Here is a 17,610-nt window from a genome sequence, read left to right as displayed (position 1 = left end):
GTGCCTCTGGCCCACAGCACCCCTATTCCAAGGTAATGCGGTGGTCTGCCTGGAGTGGTGCCTGCCCGGTTCCAAGGTGTGGTGAGTAGTGTCCCCCCTCCCCTCTGGTGGTTTTTTTGGGTGGACGTGGGCCCCTCCCTGGGTTGGTCGGACCCCCCAGTGCCGTTCCTTCCCACATAGCGCTCACCCTCACTATCTGGGTCCCTCTGTGGACCACACCTAGCGTGCAGCTTGGCACTCTGTCTCTGTACCAGAGTAGGTGGTGGTGAGTCCCTGTGGGTGCAAAACGGCTCCCTCTTTCGGCTATAGCAATAGCTTGGTGTGCTAGGACCTGTTGTGCCGCTGATGCAGCGGTGGGGGGAACTTTAACAGCAATTTTCCTATTTCTTGTTGGCGGTCCCCTGGTTAACCCACGGAATTCCTTGAAGCACATATCACCACCTGACCTCTCTGAGGCTGCGGGGCCCTCTGGGTCCCAGTCTGCTTTGTCTGCGATGGCGGTCATGCAGTCACTAATGTCCAAGGTAGATATGGCCCTCCAAAATAGGACAAGCAAAAAGCGTTCAAAGCCTTCACCTGCATACTCCGTCTCCTCAGATTCTGAGGTTGATTTTGCCGCCGCAGACACAAGTCACCCTACTGGGTCTGCGTCCACGCACCCTGAGTGCTCCGATAGTGAGGATGATTCCTCTTCCACTACAGTCATGCCTGAAAAGGCGCTAGTGGATGCACGGATTGTGTCAGTGTGGGAAACTTTGAAATTGGAGGACACAGCTACTGCTGCGCCGGTGCATTTTGGTACCCACAGAGCATCAAAGGCGACAAAAAATTCCCTTTCCCGCCTATTTCGACAACATTGTCGCAAGTCAGTGGGGTTCCCCAAAATGCACTGTCAGGGTACCTGAGAGTTTCCCTAAAGAGTCCCTGTTAAAGAAATTGACAATACCACCTGTGGTGGTTTCTAGGGTAAATAAAGCCACCCTTCTCCCGGTGGAGGACTCTCCATCCTTTAAAGACCTTTTGACAAGAGAGCTGAATCTCTGGCCAGTTCCATTCTGAGGCCTATGTTTGGCATAACCATGGTTTTCCAGACCGTAACAGAATGGGCAAAGCTTCTGCGCCAGGATTTGGAAGGGGGGCAGCCTCCTCCTGACCTGGCGGACCAGTTGGTCCAGGGGTTACAGTATATCTGTAATGCCTCTCTGGATGCGACCCCCCTTAGCCTGCAGGGTGTCCGTGACGGCTGTGACCTTGGCCACATGATATGGCTGAAATAATGGTTTGTGGACCAGGCTTCCTCCAAAGGTATTCCTCCCTTGTAGGAGATCATCTGTTCGGAGCTTCCATGGAGGAGATCATTAAGGGTCTTACAGGAGATAAGAGTACTCTGCTTCCGCAGACTACTAAGAGTAAAGAGTCTCGTCGCAAACGCGGCCCTTTCATCCCTCGGATCGAAATCCACCCGAAACCCCGCAGGAGGCTTCAAAAAGCCCTTGCCTGGTAAGCCGAGAGCGGGTTCCTCCAGACCTGCAGACAAGCCCACTTCTGCCTGAAGGGGCGTCTTCACCCGTATCTGGGGTGGGGGGAAGTCTTTGTTTCTTTCAGGATCCGTGGACCTCATGGATTCAAGACAAATGGGTCCACCAGTTAATTCGGTCCAGTTACAAGATCGATTTTCGGCCCTTGCCTCTGGCAGGGTTTTTCCCTCCCAACCTGCTTTTGTCCCCAGATCGCCTGCGAGGTCTTCTCAGGGCGGTACAAGATCTGCTCTCACAAGAGAATATTCTGGCCTCCATCGATATCAAGGACGCTTACCTTCATATCCCAATATATGTAGGGCATCAGCGTTTCCTTCGCTTTGCTATGCTATGAACTATCAGTTCGTGACATTACCCTTTGGTCTCGCCTCAGCTCCTCGGGTGTTTACGAAAGTTTTGGCCTCTATGTTAGCATTGCTACGGCAGAAGGGGATTAGGGGATTGCGGTACCGGGGTACCTGGACGACCTCCTCTTGCGAGCAGAATCTCTGCATGCCTTTAAAAGTCAATCTGGACATTTTTGTGCGAACCTTACAAGCGTTCGGATGGAAACTGAATTTCCAAAAATCTGCTCTGGTCCCATCCACCAAACTGGGCTACCTGGGCATGACCCTGGACTTGGCCTCAGCCCGCGTGTTTCTTCTGGAGGTGAAACTCTTGAAGTTGCAGGATGCGATTTGGCTCCTGTAGTCCAACCGGAGGTCATCTCTCAGGACTCGCATGCAAGTGCTAGGCCTGATGGTCTCCCACCTTCGAAGTGGTTCAGTTTGCTGAGTTCCATACCAGACCTCTGTAAAGAGAGATTCTTGCCAAATGGAACAAGAATCCATAGTTTCTAGACAATCTTATCCTGTTGCTGGGGTACGAGGGGGTCCCTGATCTGGTGGCTCTGTTCTCCAGCGCTTTGACAGGGAAAATCCTTTCTCCCCCCTGTACTGGATGGTGCCAGCCTGTCCAGATGGGGAGGCGTTTTGGGCACGGATTGTGCTCAGGGGGTTTAGACTTTGGAGGAGTCCAGTCTGCCAATCAATATCCTGGAAACTCGGGCAATCAGGTTTTGCCTGTCCCAATGGACGGATCGTCTGCAGGGGCACCCGGTAAGGATTCATTTGGACAATGCCACGGCTGTGGCATATGTCAATCATCAAGGGGGCACCTAAGGTGTCCTAGTGGCCTGGGAAGTAGCCGGCTTTTTAAAAAAAAAAAAAATTATTTAGAGGTATGTATAAAAAAAAAAATAAACAACGAGAAGAACAATACACCATAATAATCACGTTCTGGTGTCAGGAAACCCAAGTATAAAGTATACAAATCAAACAAATTACGAACATTAGGGTGTGGTCCCCCAGTTGTACAATATACTAGCTGTCTCTTTGCTAGCACAACATCACCGATTACAACCAGTACTGTCGTATAAAAGGGACAGTGCAAGAAGAGGTCTGATATGAATAACCAAAGTGAGAAGGGGAAGAGAACCCCACCAGCATCTATCTCTTGGCCTAAGTGGGACCCACTAGCCCCCTCATTGTAATAAATTTAAGACTAACAAACCGACTCACTTACTAAACACATTGAGCACACCTAGTGAGAAAATGAAAATAATAATTAGAAGGAGGGCACTGGCATGTCCTAAGAAAGGAAAGAGGGGGGAGAGATAGGAGGGGGAGAGAGAAAGTGAGCATAGTTGGAGAAAAAAAAAAAATTGGGGGGGGGGGGGGGGGGAAACGCAGTGGAGGTCATGTAATATTATCTTGTGTGACCGACTCTTAAATTAAGAGTATGACATAATCATCCGAGAAATTAAACCGATGCCCATGAGCCCAACGTGTTCCAAGCTCCTCCGTCCTGTCTCTCAGAATCGCAGTAAGATGTTCCATTTGTTGTATATCTTTCACCCTGGCAAACCACTGAGAAACAAAGGGGGGTGTTTGCTATTTCCACATGCAGGGGATGAAAGCTCCAGCCGCATTCAGGAGTTGTTTCAGTAAAGACTTACAGTATTTCTTGCTTGGCATGGGTGTCAAGTTAGGAAGAACAGCAGCTGGGTCATCAAATAGCGAGTAATCTGTAAGTCTGAGCACAATTTGTAGGACCTGTTGCCAAAATCGGCGCATCTTGGGACATTCCCAAAAGATATGGAGGAGTGTGCCATTATAGGTGAATAAAGTGTTTAGGTCCCTTTCCCATTTATGAAGGAAGGTTGGATCTCTGCGAGTGACAGTAGTTATTAGGATAGAGTACAAAACCGAGAGGGACTTTTGGGTCGGCCCCTGTCCCACACAAAGGTCTCCGAAGGATGTCTGCTGTCTTTGGAATTTAGAGTGATCAGGGAGAGCTCTAATAAATCATGAGATCTGTAATGATTTCCAGCGTCCCAAAGCGGAAAAGTTAAATGAGCCATATAGCTCCGAAGGCCTTACCCAACCTGATTGACCAAGAAAGTCCGAGGCCCTGACAATTTTACTGTCCGCGTAAAGGCGAATTGTCTTGTTGGCAAGTCCTGGAGCAAAGTCTGGGTGTCCAGTGATAGGTGTCATTGGCGAGGGAAAAGTAGCTGGTATTCTAAGGTGGGCAGAACGCTTTCTTCCAGCCCTCTCTGCTGTGCATATTTCAGGGGTGGAAAATTGGCAGGCGGACTACCTCCTTTGGCATGCGTTGGATCATGGAGAATGGTCTCTTCGCCCGGAGGTGTTTCATCAACTGTGTCTCCGGTGAAAGACTCCCGATGTGGACCTGTTGGCCTCTCGTCCCAACAGGAAGGTGCAGAGGTTCTTAGCAGGGTCTCTGGATCCTCTGGCCGACGCCACAGACGCTCTGGTGGCCCCTCGTGGCCAGTATTGTCTGATATATGCATTTCCTCCAATAACACTTCTGCCGAGACGACACCGAAGAATCGAGGCAGAAGGGATTTCGGTCATCCTAGTGGCCCCAGACTGGCCTCGCCGGTCTTGGTACGCAGAGCTAGTACGGCTGGTCACCGATGTCCCTTGGAAATGCCCTCTCAGAGAAGATCTTTTAGTTCAAGGGCTGACCTTTCATCCTGCTTACAGTCACTGGCTTTAATGGCTTGGCTATTTTGAAAGCTAGGTGCTGAAGGATAGAGGGGTGTCTGAATCAGAGATTGCAACGCTGTTAAAAGCTAGAAAATCTACTTCAAATAAGATTTATCATCGAGTCTGGGGGGCGTACATTGCTTGGTGGGAGTCTCAGGGGGGGGGGGGTCCCCTCCCCCTCCCCATCCCATTTTTTTTTTTTCAGTGTCTCGTGTCTTGGAGTTTCTCCAATAGAGGTGTAGATCAGCGTTTGGCCTTGGGTCAGTGTTAATTTTGGCAGCAAATTTCAATTTAGTTTTAGTCTTAGTCTTAGGACTAAAATGGCATTTTAGTTTTAGTCCTATTTTAGTCTTCTGCAAGTGTTTTAGTTTTAGTCGTATTTAGTCGACTAAAACTCCAGTATATTTTAGTCGACTAAAACGCCCTACATTTTAGTCGACTAAAACTCATTTTAGTCATCTATAATCAAATGGGTGTAGTTCAATTGTAATTTGTAATGCATTATTTAAGCATTTCTCTACAATTTCCAAACTCATTATATACTACTGCTGGTCCTGGAGTGAAAAATCTAATATGTTATTATTTATGCTTTGAGCATGCACCAGTGTTAATTTTTGGCAGCAAATTTCGATTTAGTTTTAGTTATAGTCTTTTGACTAAAATGCCATTTTAGTTTTAGTCGTATTTTAGTCATCTGAATTGTGTTAGTCGACGAAAACATTTTAGTCGGTTTTAGTCGACGAAATTAACACTGCCTTGGGTACCATCAAAGGCCAGATTTCGGCTCTGGCGATTTTCTCTTTCAATGTCTGTTGGCCACGAATTCCTTGGTTCACACCTTTGTTCAGGGGGTCCGCCACCTGGCTCCCCTGATGACGTCTCTGTTGCCTCCGTGGGACCTCAATTTGTGCTGTCGGTTCTTCAGAAACCGCCTTTTTAAAATATTACTTTGTCACAGAAGGTAGCCTTTGTGGTGGCTATTACTTCTGCACGCAGGGTGGGAGTTGTCTTGTAGTTTACCTTCCCTGGTGGTTCACCGAGACAAAGTGGTGCTTCATCCCTGCCAGTTTGTTCCTTCCTAAGGTTGTCTCTGGTTTCCATTTAAATGAAGACATTGTTTTGCCTTCCTTGTGCCCTAAGCCCCCTAAAGAGATTGCCTTACATTCTTGGGATGTGGTTCGGGTAATCAGGGTGTACATGGCGTTCCGAAAATTGGATTCCCCGTTTGTCCTTACAGATGGACCCCGTAAGAGGCTGCAACAAAAAAGAGGAGGTTTGGGACTTTATATGAGGCATCACCTAGACAAGGCTGGGTGCCTAGGACAGACGGCATATATATATATATATATATATATATATATATATATATATATATATATATAGCATATGGTAGAAACAGGTAAAATGTGGATGAATCCATACCACAGTAGTATTTTAAGAAAAGCCGAAGGCCTAGCAACCCTATCACTAAGGGAATAAAATAAGGAAGGGGAACAAGTGGGACTTTGTATGAAGTGCATATTGGTTGGGGTGTAAGTGTTTCCATGTTATACACCCCAACCAATATGCACTTCATACAAAGTCCCACTTGTTCCCCTTCCTTATTTTATTCCCTTAGTGATAGGGTTGCTAGGCCTTCGGCTTTTCTTAAAATACTACTGTGGTATGGATTCATCCACATTTTACCTGTTTCTACCATATGCTATATATATATGCCGTCTGTTCTATGTATTTTTTAACTACATTCCCTTCCCCCATTTGCCCGTAAGAGGCCGGCCACATCTGCGACCATTTCCAGATGGATCAGGCAGACGATGGTGCAAGCCTATTCCATTAAGGGTCAGGATCCTCCTTTCCCTGTTAAGGTGCATTCTACAAGGGCGCTTAGTGCCTCTTGGGCTTTCAGGCATCAGTGGTGCAGGTTTGCAAGGGGGCCACCTGGTCGTCCGTGCACACTTTCAGTAAATTTTATAAGGTGGATGTGTTGGCATCTGTGGATGCTACCTTTGGCCGCAAGTTGTTGCAGGCCACTGTTGGAGAGGATTAGTCCCCTTTGAGGGTGTATTTTTTTTTTTTTTCGTCAGGTGAGCTCCAGTTGGTTCCTGGTTGGCTATGTTTAGCCTTTGGGAAGTATGTTTATTGCTGTGTTGTTCCCACCCCACATGTTGACACTGCTTTGGGACGTCCCAAGGGTCAAAAAGATATGGAGCTGTGTCCGTCAATGAACGAAAGAGAAAACTGCATTTTTGTTTTACCGTAAAATCCTTGTGTAAAAGCTCTAAATCTCACTGCTTAGAGACTTATATCGTAGGAATCACAAGACCCCGGCTGACATTTTGTTGTATAGTATGTTTATGAAACATTAAAACTGAAGGCACAGTCACAGGTTAGAAAACAGCCTTGAAATTTGAGATGGTTTGAGTGCAGTTTTAAATGAATGTCAATGGACGGCGTGAGTTGGAAACAAACGGTCATAATGTAAAAGCTATTAGGGCTATGGCTTAGATGTGGACATGTGAAGTGGAATCAGGGATAGGCGTACGTTTTGATGTAACATTTGTGTAGGTGGCCTTAAAAATGAGGGAGTGGCAGCAGTTTAGAAATTGTGGCAAGATTTCTTCGCTCACCCTCTAACTATTTTCAGGCCCCACTCTAGTTTTGAATATTCTGCCATTCATTCCTATGGGGCCAATTTTGCCAAATTTTAACACAAAAACTATGATATTTTGCAAACCATTTGGCGAAACCTTCCAAAAAGTAAAAGCAATGTGATCGGGAATGATCCGCTCGTTTCGATATATTACTTGTCTATGTAGTGTAAAAACTGTGGGAGGAGTTAGGGTGCCAAATCTTCCCAAAGGCTTTCACTATAATAAGAATAATATATATGTGAGAGAATAGTAATTGTACTTGCCATAGACAAGAACACTTAAATGGCAATTTATCAGCTTCCAATAAATATTTTTTGAAGATAAAATGTGTATTTTTTTTTTTGTAAATGAATATGGTGTAGGTGGAGACAAAGTTGATTAACACTAGCTTTCATTTTGTTCAGATGGCATTTGAACAGGTATTAACAATTATAGCTGATATATTTATTACTGATTTATATTAAAACCAAGCTTTTTTGTGAGTTTCTTTGTGAATGGAATCAGTCAGCATACTATATCCCACCCCCACAGCTTTTAGCAATAGGAGGACATGGAGGAGGGAAATGTCATTTTACCACTGCATATCCACCCCCATGTGTGACTCTATAGTCATGTGGGCTAGATGTAAACCCTCACATATACCCAGTGAAGTGAACAGCCGCAGATAATACACAGAGATTAAACCGATCTCCCTAGATAAGTTTTACATAAATATATGCTGTTTTTAGCTTTATATATTCTTTAGAATGTGCACATTGTGTTAGAAATTTTCACTTCCTGTTCAGCACTGGGAGTGTTGTGTTGGTATACACTGTGTGGCGGAAAGACACATACCCCCATTCCACATAGGCAGAGGAAGGAAGGAAGGAATGTGCTGTAAATAGACCAGTTCTCTGCTAATCTATTTATAGCACCCACCCGACACAAAATTCAGCCTCGTTATATCTCAGTTGAAGGAGAACTTGCCAGAAGTTATCATGCCGATAACAGAAGAACGAGCAGGAGAAAGCTATGGGTCTTAGGGCTTTGGAGAGAGATAAGAAAACGCTGCAGATATGTGCCTAGGTCAAATTTCATGAACCAGGTTAACATCCACCTTTTAAAGGTAAAAAAGAAAGCCTTCAATACACACACACACACAACACAGACACCTACCGTATTCTGGACACACAGAGCTGACTTGGTGCCATTTTAAATATTAAGTTAGTGTAGTATATATGCAGTATTAGCAGTGTTTCTTTGTGTTTAGTCCAGAAAAAAAAGCTTGTAACACTCAACTACTACTACTAATGGGTGGTGATTTGTTGGTGTACAGTATGTATTTCACACTGCTGTGACATTTTTTCTTTTGTGCCTTCTAGGCAGCAGAAAGTGGATCCATGCCCTCTTGTCTCTTCAAGATCAAATGTTTTTGCAGATGATGAATTTGATGTCTTCAGCAGAGACATTGTGGACACATCAAGAATTTGGAAAGGGAGAAAGTAAGGATCAGTTTAATTAATGGTATCTAGGTCTAGAATGTTCTTTAGTCCTGCCATGTTGACATTCCAGAGGTCTGTTTTCCTGGGCATTTTATTGCAAAAATAAAACCGAAGCGTAAAACAAGTTTAAGTGGGCACATGCACTGCAGATTTGTTAAAAGGGATTGTATAATCAGTTTATAACAGGGGGCCAGCTTAACACTCCCACCACATGCATCTATGAATTATTAGTTTTCGTTAGAATAAAATATTTTTTTAAAACGGAGTCTTTAATGCAGTATTCCCCAAAATTTGAAGAGCATGATATACCGTCGCAGCCTCAATAAATTTTACTCCTAGACATAAATACTCCATTCTCCTATGAATATAAAATATAGAGTGTGTGCTTTATATTCAAATGTTTTTTTTTCTTTTATCTCAATTAGTATGTAGAATAGGATTTATGTACAGTATATAGTAAAGCAGAGTCCTGTGTCTTCTTTCTGTGTTTTCCTTCACATTGGACCAAAGTAGCTGTAGTATACAGCTGCTTGAGTATCAGGAAGGCAAACTTTAAGCTCCCTATATAGTGATACTCCCCTTTTACACAGAACGTTTCACAGCTACAACTATTTATAGGTACAGTTTTTGTTCTATAATATTAGCAAAAAAAATAAAAAATGTTCCCATGCTTGAGAAGGGAGAAGCTGGCCAAGGTCACTTGGGGTGTGAGGTGCCAGGTAGATGTTAGAACACTGATCAGTTGCATTGCAGCCCTGTAGTCGAGAGATTCCTTTTTGTGACACCTTGTTCAAGTGCCTCGTATTAAGAAAAATTCAAGCAAGTTTGGAACAGCGGTTACACGATTCAATTTTGTGTGAAATTGAGTAAAAGTGCATCAGAAATTACGGAAATGGTGAAGAAAGCTTATGGAGAAGCTGCCCTGTCATCTCCACAAGTGTACTGATCGCACAAAGCATTCAAGGAAGGACGAGAAGGTGTTTGAAGATGAACAACGATCAGGGTGCTCCTCTTCGTCAAAAACGAAACAGAATGTAGATGCATTGAGGTCTGTTCTCAACCGTAACCGGCAGCTCACTATCGGAATGATTGCAGAGAAATCAAGAATTACCAAATCAATTGTTCATGAAATCGTGACATGGATTTTAACATGAGAAAAGTGTATGTAAACTTGTTCCAAAGAACTTGTCACCTCATCTGAAGGAACGCCGTCAACTCGTTTGCCAAAACCTGTTGGCCCGTTTGGAAAGAGAGCATGATTTTTTGAGTCGTGAGATCACGGGAAATGAATCCTAGGTGTTTGAGTACAATCCCGAAACAAAGTTCCGATTTGCACACACCCACATTACCTCACCCCAAGAAAGCTTGAATAAGCAAATCAAAAGTCAAACTACTCAGGCTTTTAACGCCATCCCACTTGAAGACTTCCAGGGATGCTATGGAAAAATCACTGGGAGCATTGTGTACACTCACAATGTACATACTTTTAAGGAGACAATGTTTAATTGTAAAGTTTTTCAATAAAATAATTTTTAAAATATTACTTTATGGACACACCTCTCATATACGCACCATTTTGTATGAAATGATAGCTAATTTTGTCTGAGATCAAGTTTGTATCTTAAGATAATATACTTATTGATGTATGCTCTTCTATGTTTTTTTATTTAAAAAGAATTGAAGACAGACACATCCAGGTCAAATAGCATTTCCAGAAGGGAGTTGTCAACGGTAGTGTGCTTTGTACTACAGTGGGTATAGAAAAGAATTCTCTCCCAACCCCCCCCCCCCCCCCTTTAAAATAATCACATTTTGTTTTATCCGGCTGTATTTACCCAGTGCAACTTTTTAACATCCAAGTGAAAGCGATAACGCCAACAAGTCAGAGAAAAAAAAACTCAATCAGGTGTAGCTAATCACCTTCTCAATGGCACCCGAAACCATTTGACTTTCAACTGTGATCAGATGTGGTCATTTTGATTAGCTCAGCAAGAAAAGTGCTTTCCTGGAGCATGGGTGGTTTCCGGGTTAGCGTCCTTTCACACGGGGGTTCGTATGTCCGTTTTTCATCCCATCCGATTGCGGATGAAAAACGGACATAATGCATGTCAATGGGATTGCGGATGTCAGCGGATGACCATCCGCTGACATCCAATTTGCGTCCTTTTCTGATCAGTTCCGTTTTTTGGAATGGAAGAGAACCCTATTTTTCTTCCGTTTTTAAAAAATGGAACGGACGCAAAAACGGATGTCACCGGTGTCATCCGCTGACATCCGCAATCCCATTGGCATACGTTATCTCCGTTTATCATCCACAAACGGATGGGATGATAAACGGACCTACGGAACGGACACTCCAGAGTGTCGTCCGTGTAAAAAAAAAAAAAGTGCCTGAGCGAAATAAAATACGGTCCGCCCTGTGTGAAAGGACCCTTAAAGTTGTGGACATGCACAAGTCAGGAGATGGATACAAAAAAGTGTCAAAGGCTTCATCAATGCCTAGAAGCAGAGTGGAGTCTATTATTAACCACTTAAGCCCCGGAGGATTTGGCTGCTAAACGACCAGAGGCTATTTTGCGATTCGGCACTGCGTGACTTTAACGGACAATTGCGCGGTCGTGCGACGCTGTACCTAAACGAATTTGGCGTCCTTTTTTTCCCACAAACAGAGCTTTCTTTTGGCGGTATTTGATCACCTGTGCGATTTTTTGATCACGCGCTATAAACAAAAAAAGAGCGTCAATTTTGCAAAAATAGCAATATTTTTCCCTTTTTTTTATATGAAATTCCCCCAAAAAAAAATGTAAAAATCAAAATTTTTTAATATTTTCGGCCAATTTGTTTTATGCTACCTATGTTTGGTAAAAAAAATCGCAAAAAGCGTATTTTGATTGGTTTGCGCAAAAGTTATTGCGTTTACTAACAAAGGGAAAGATTTTTGTCATTTTTGTTGTTTTTTTTTTTAACGCGTAATGGCGGCGATCTGCGATTTTTTTTTGCGGTACTGCGACATTGCGGCGGACAGATCGGACCCTTGACTGACATTTTTGACACTTTTGGGGTTACCAGTGACATTTCTACAGTAATCAGTGCTATACATATGCACTGTTACTGTAAAAATACACTGGTAGTGAAGGGGTTAACTTTATTTGAGGGAGGGGCTGTGTGTGTCCCTAGGGGCGTGATTCTAACTGTGATTGGCTGTGGCTTCAACTGTATGCAGAGTGATCAATGGATCTACATAGTAGATCCATGTGATCAGCTCTCCTACAGAGAGGAGAATGACAGGCAGCTTTTTTACACAAGCTGCCTGACTTTCTCCCTCTCCCCCGCCGATCGCAGAGTGGCCGGCGGCGATCGGGTCCGCCGGTCACACGCGCGGGGGGGTCCGTGACCACGCGGGAGCGGGAGCGCGCCTCCGGCGGCGCGCGCTCGCTCCCTAAACCCTCACAGGCGAGCGACGTAGACCTACGTCACTTTGCCTGTGAGGGGCTGACCGCCGCCGTAGATAGTCGTGCGGCGGTCGGCAAGTGGTTAAGGGGGAAGGTATTTGGTACAACAGACTCTCCCTGGATCAGACATCGCTACAACCTGGATGAAAGAGCCAGGACTGGTCTGAGAGGCTACTAGAGGCCTACGGCAACTCTTAAGCAGTTACAGAAATTTATGACAAAAGGTGGTCATTGTGTGTATGTGACAACATTGTGTGCATGTGACAACAATATCACAAATTTTCCACAAATGTGGCTTGTTGTAAGAAAAAAGCCACTCCTCCAAGAAAGGCCATATGCAGTCACGACTGAGCTTTGCCAAAATGCACCTTAAAGATTCTGATGTCACATGGAAAAAGGTGTTCTGGTCAGATGAGACTAAAATGGAATTATTTGGTCTCAACACCAAACGATATGTCTGGTGGAAATCCAATACAGCTTACCATCCAAATAACTCCATTCCTAGAGTAGAGCATGGAGGTGATAATATCCTGCTATGGGGGTGTTTCTCTGCAGTAGGGACCGGAGCACTTGTCAGGACAGAAGGAAAAATGGATGGGGCAAAATACCGTCACATTCTTAAAGAAATTCTTCTGCCCTTTGCTAGAAAGTCGTCAAAGGGAAGAAGATTTACCTTCCAAAATGACAATGACCCGAACCACACAAGTGTTGAAGAAGAAAAAGGGGAATGTCCTTTCATGGCCTAGTCAGAGCCCGCACTTAAACCCCATTGGAAATCTGTGGAATGACTTGAAGGCTGCAGTCCACAAATGGTCCCCATCAAATTTAACTGAGTTGAGTAAGAGTGGGCAAGTCTAGATGTGCAACGTTAGTAGAGATCTATCCCAACAGACTAAAGGCTGTAATTAAAGCAAAAGGTGGGTCAACAAAATACTGACACAAGGGGATGATCCTTTTTCCAACTCAGTGATTCTGTTTTTTACTTTTTTTTTTTCTGGCGTGTTGGTGTTTTAGCTTTTACTTGGATGTTATACGTTGCATTGAGTAAATACAGCTAGATAAAATAAAAATGGTGTCTGTCTTTTATTTCAGGCTGCAAAGCAACAAAATGTGAATATTTTTAACCGCTTGCCGACCGCCGCACGACTATTTACTGCGGCGGTCAGCCCCGTACAGGCAAAGTGACGTAGTACTACGTCGCTAGCCTGTGAGCCTCTAGGGGACGAGCGCTTGCTCCAGCCCCAGCTCGTTCCCTAACATGTCCGCCGGTCACTCGCGATTTCCCCGTGGAGAGGGAGAAAGGCAGGCGGCTGATGTACACAAAGCCGCCTGTCATTCTCCCTGATCTAACTGCAGAGATCATACGATCCTGCTATGTAGGATCGTATGTCTCTGTGGTTACATCACTAGCCACACCCCTTTACAGTTAGAAGCACACCCCTAGGGACACACTTAACCCCTGCATCACCAATAAAGTTAACTCCTTCCTTGCCAGTGTCATTTTTACAGTAACAGTGCATATGTATAGCACTGAATACTGTAGTAATGTCACTGGTACCCCCAAAAATGTCAGTCAAGGGTCCAATCTGTCCGCCGCAATGTCGCAGTCCCGCAAAAAAAATCGCAGATTGCCGCCATTACTCGTTAAAAAAAAAACACCAAAAATGACAGAAATCTTTTCCTTTAGTAGACGCAATAACTTTTGCGCAAACCAATCAAAATATGCTTATTGCGATTTTTTTTTTTTTTTTTTTTTTTTTACCAAACATATGTAGCAGAAAACAAATTGGCCAAAAATGTTAAAAAATTTAGATTTTTACTTTTTTTTTGGGGAATTTCATATAAAAAAATGTGGAGAATATTGTTATTTTTCAAAATTTACGCTCTTTTTTTGTTGATAGCGCAAAAAGTAAAAATCGCACAGGTGATCAAATAGCACCAAAAGAAAGCTCAGTTTGTGGGGAAAAAAGGACGTCAATTTAATTTGGGTACATTGTTGCACGACCAATTGTCCGTTAAAGTCACGCAGTGCCGAATCGCAAAATAGGGCCTGATCAGGAAGGGGGTAAAATCTTCTGGGGCTTAAGTGGTTAAGGGGGGGGGGGTGGGGTTCTTTTCTATACCCACTGTATATAACAGGACTTTTTATTGCTGCAATATCTTAAAGCCTGCTAAAATATATAAAAGAAGAATCAGCACAAGAGATTTAACTTAGTCAATAGGATGTGTCCCCTGTGCTGATGCCCCTTCTTTATTTTTAATCTTCCTCTGCCCCTGAACCCACCCTTGCTGTAATCTTCACAGTCTAACAATGGAGGGGGGGGGGCAGAGCTATTAATCATCAAATCCTCCATTCTTAGATCAGGTTTCATTTATATGAACTGTAATATGGCTTCTGTGAATGGCGCAGCTAGGGGAAAGGACAGGCTCTCTCGATGAGAGCCTTTAACAGCCCCTTAGTATTATTAACCCCTGCCGCACTGGAGAATTATGGCAGCGGGGGTTGGGGCATGGACAGTGGAAGATTACAGCTTAAAGAAGAGGAATCTGCACAAGGGACACATCCTACTGTAAGTTATGTTTCCATTTTTAATTTTAGCTACACCTAAACTTTAAACCTTTTTTCTCTTTCTAGGAAACCTGAAACTTCGGCACAAGTGCTGGCAGATAAAAGTACGATACTGGCACAGAAAGAGCGCTACAGCCAGTATAGCATGGTCTCTGAAGAACATACAGTGGATGCAGATTACGATGATGAGTATGATGATACATATGATGGGAGCCAGGTTGGAGCAAATGATGCAGATTCTGATGATGAGCTGATCAGTCGCAGGTAAATATAATCTTGAAGGTTTATCTGCAGCAGAACTCTCATTTGTCTAACATAAAGCCGATGCTTGAGTTTATTTTTTATTTTTTTATCAGCTTTTTGGCAAAAAAAAAAAAGTTTGGTTTAATTGCTCTTTCTTCTCATCCTTCTAATATCTTCTGAAACAGTGTATTCATTGTGTATCATGTGTTGTTTACTTTCCTATATTCAAGGCCCTTCACAATTCCTCAAGTGTTAAGATCCAGAAAACAAGACGATAATGTAGAGGAGATAGATGAGGACGAGGCTGAAGAGGAAACTGGTCCAAAGGTATTTATAGAAAAAGGGAAGGTTGCATTTACAAATGATACACAAACATATATGTGCTTCTTAAGCTAGGCACACGCAGGACATTTTTTTTTTTTTTTTGTTAAACCCAGTGGGCTAAATGGGAAAAAAACAGAGTTCGCTGTACCAAGCGATTTCTAGTGTGTCCGTCTCCCTCACTAAGCTATTGTGTTCTGAAAGAGGGACTGCTCCCCTGCCAGAACACACTGATCGGCACTGACAGCCAGCGCTAATTGAATGCTGGTTTTCCAGCATGCTCGTTAGGCCGGCTACTGCTGGACAGGCTGCTGTACACACTGGCCAAATGTTGTTGAACCGACTGATATTTGGCCTATGCGTAGCAGCCTTAAAGCGGAGTTCCGGCCTCAAAATCGAAAAAATCGATTTTGGGCCATCCGCTTGCTGAGGGCAACCTGAAAGAAATGGATAGTGCCGATTTTTTTTTTTTTTTTTTTTTTTTTTTTTTTTTTGGTCACTTACCTTATTATAGAAGAAAATATACTCACCTTCCTTCCACTTCCTCCCTCTGCGACCCGCACCATCACTTCAGTGCAGGCGCGGCATTCACTGCTAAACAGATTCCCAGAAGCTGTGCAGGGATGCCGTGCCTGCACCGGAAGTGACTAGCAGGGCCGGCGCAGTGCATTGTGGGACTCCGACGCCACGGAAGAGGAAACGAAGAGGGACGCTGCTGCTTCAGCTGCCCACACCTGAGATGGCAGCGCTGGATAAGAAATTTTCAAGGTAAGTATTTCTTCTTACAGGTAAGTGCGACCCGGGACAGTTCAGAGGCTATCCATTATGGAATTTACTAGTCCTGACTGTCCCGGGGGTATTTTTAGCTCAAATTGACCCCCGAGGCCGGAACTCCGCTTTTAAAGTGGTTGTAAAGTCACATCTATTTTATTATTTTATCCTCTGTTTTGGGAACATACAGTGTGTGTGTGTGTGTGTGTGTGTGTGTGTGTGTGTGTGTGTGTGTGTGTGTGTGTGTGTGTGTGTTTTTTTTTCTTTCTAAACTCTAAAGCTAAATACCTTCTTTGCCTAGCTCTGCTGTGTGATCACATGTCCTCCCTCTGCTCTCCTCCTCGATCTAAGGAGTACAGTGGGAGGGGCTGAGATTCCCCTCTGACGTATGCAAGCTAGCAGAGGGAGGACACATGACCACACAGCAGAGCTGGGCAAAGAAAGTATTTAGCTTTATCATTTAAAAAACGCACATACTGTACGTTTTATATGTTCCTGAAATAGGAAGGATAAATATATAGAACAGATGTTACTTTACAACCTCTTTACCCAAAAGGAAGGAGCAGCTGCTGCAGAATACTTAATCAAGGCAGGAGGAGATCGGCTTCACAGTTTACAAGGCAGGAGGAGATCGGCTTCACAGTTTACACATAGACTATGGAAATGAGAGGGAGGGGGAGATGCAGAGACGCTGTAGGATGATGGAGGCACTTAATCTGACAACGCTATCAGGAATCAGCAGCCATGAAAAGTGTGGTCAGTACACACAGGGGAAGACGGGAACAGGCATGATCAACCAGGTATTGTACAACATGGAAAGAGCAAATGACATGGCAAAAGCACTGTGCTATATCTGGTGCCTTAACCACTTCCATACCTAGCCTATTCTGGCACTCCTCTCCTACATGTAAACATCATAATTTTCTCCATTGTTTGACAGACGCAGCTCCATATCTTCTTTAGACCATTGGGTTATGCTCTTCCCATCAGGAATAGGACACTAGGCAGGAAAAAGCTTTACCAAGCCTATGGGTGCTGTCCCTGCAGGTATAACCCTACACACTCTGCTGCAGCCTCTAGTTTGTTTCTGCTTAGTTTGGGAATAGGACCTAGTTCCCTGCTGGGACTTCAGCCTTAGCTATTAATAGGGAAATTTTTTATTTTGTGATATTTTTTTTTTTTTTTTTTTTTCTTTTATTTATTTATTTTTTTAATTTTCACTAGTTAGAGTTCCTGGAGAACTTCAAGCAACAGCCAGCTGTGGTTTCGGACTGGATATTCTAGATCCTTAAGGTTTCCCAGCCTGGCCAGCAAGCGTGAGCAGGTTATAGTGCAGAACTAGGCCTCGCCACGACAGAACGCCGCTGGATGGGGACGAGCCTGCGAGTGGACAAGTCTCGCTGGGACGCAATCGACCTGGAACAACGCCCTAAGTCGCAGCATACCCCCTGGCTGGCAGTACCCCCACCCCGGGTGGGAGGTGGACTGTTGGGAGTGGCGCCCACCTGGTACTGTGGTATGGTGAGTAATA

General features: G+C 44.1%; 1 protein-coding gene across 2 annotated transcripts in view; it reads left to right on the top strand.

Annotated features, from left to right (window-relative positions):
- Positions 1–17,610, top strand: part of ASCC2 (activating signal cointegrator 1 complex subunit 2) — an 80,995-nt gene that overhangs the window by 51,695 nt on the left and 11,690 nt on the right. For both annotated transcript variants that reach the window (XM_082256837.1, XM_082256838.1), the window contains exons 14-16: positions 8,604–8,723; positions 14,811–15,008; positions 15,218–15,314. In XM_082256837.1, coding sequence (XP_082112963.1) covers positions 8,604–8,723; positions 14,811–15,008; positions 15,218–15,314 — 415 coding nt within the window. The remainder of the gene's footprint in view (positions 1–8,603; positions 8,724–14,810; positions 15,009–15,217; positions 15,315–17,610) is intronic.

Source organism: Pelophylax lessonae (genome assembly GCF_965119305.1).
Source record: "Pelophylax lessonae genome assembly, chromosome: 1".
Classification (NCBI taxonomy): domain Eukaryota; kingdom Metazoa; phylum Chordata; class Amphibia; order Anura; family Ranidae; genus Pelophylax; species Pelophylax lessonae.
The sequence above is the reverse complement of the archived record's forward strand: the minus strand, read 5'-3'. Positions and strand labels throughout refer to the sequence as shown.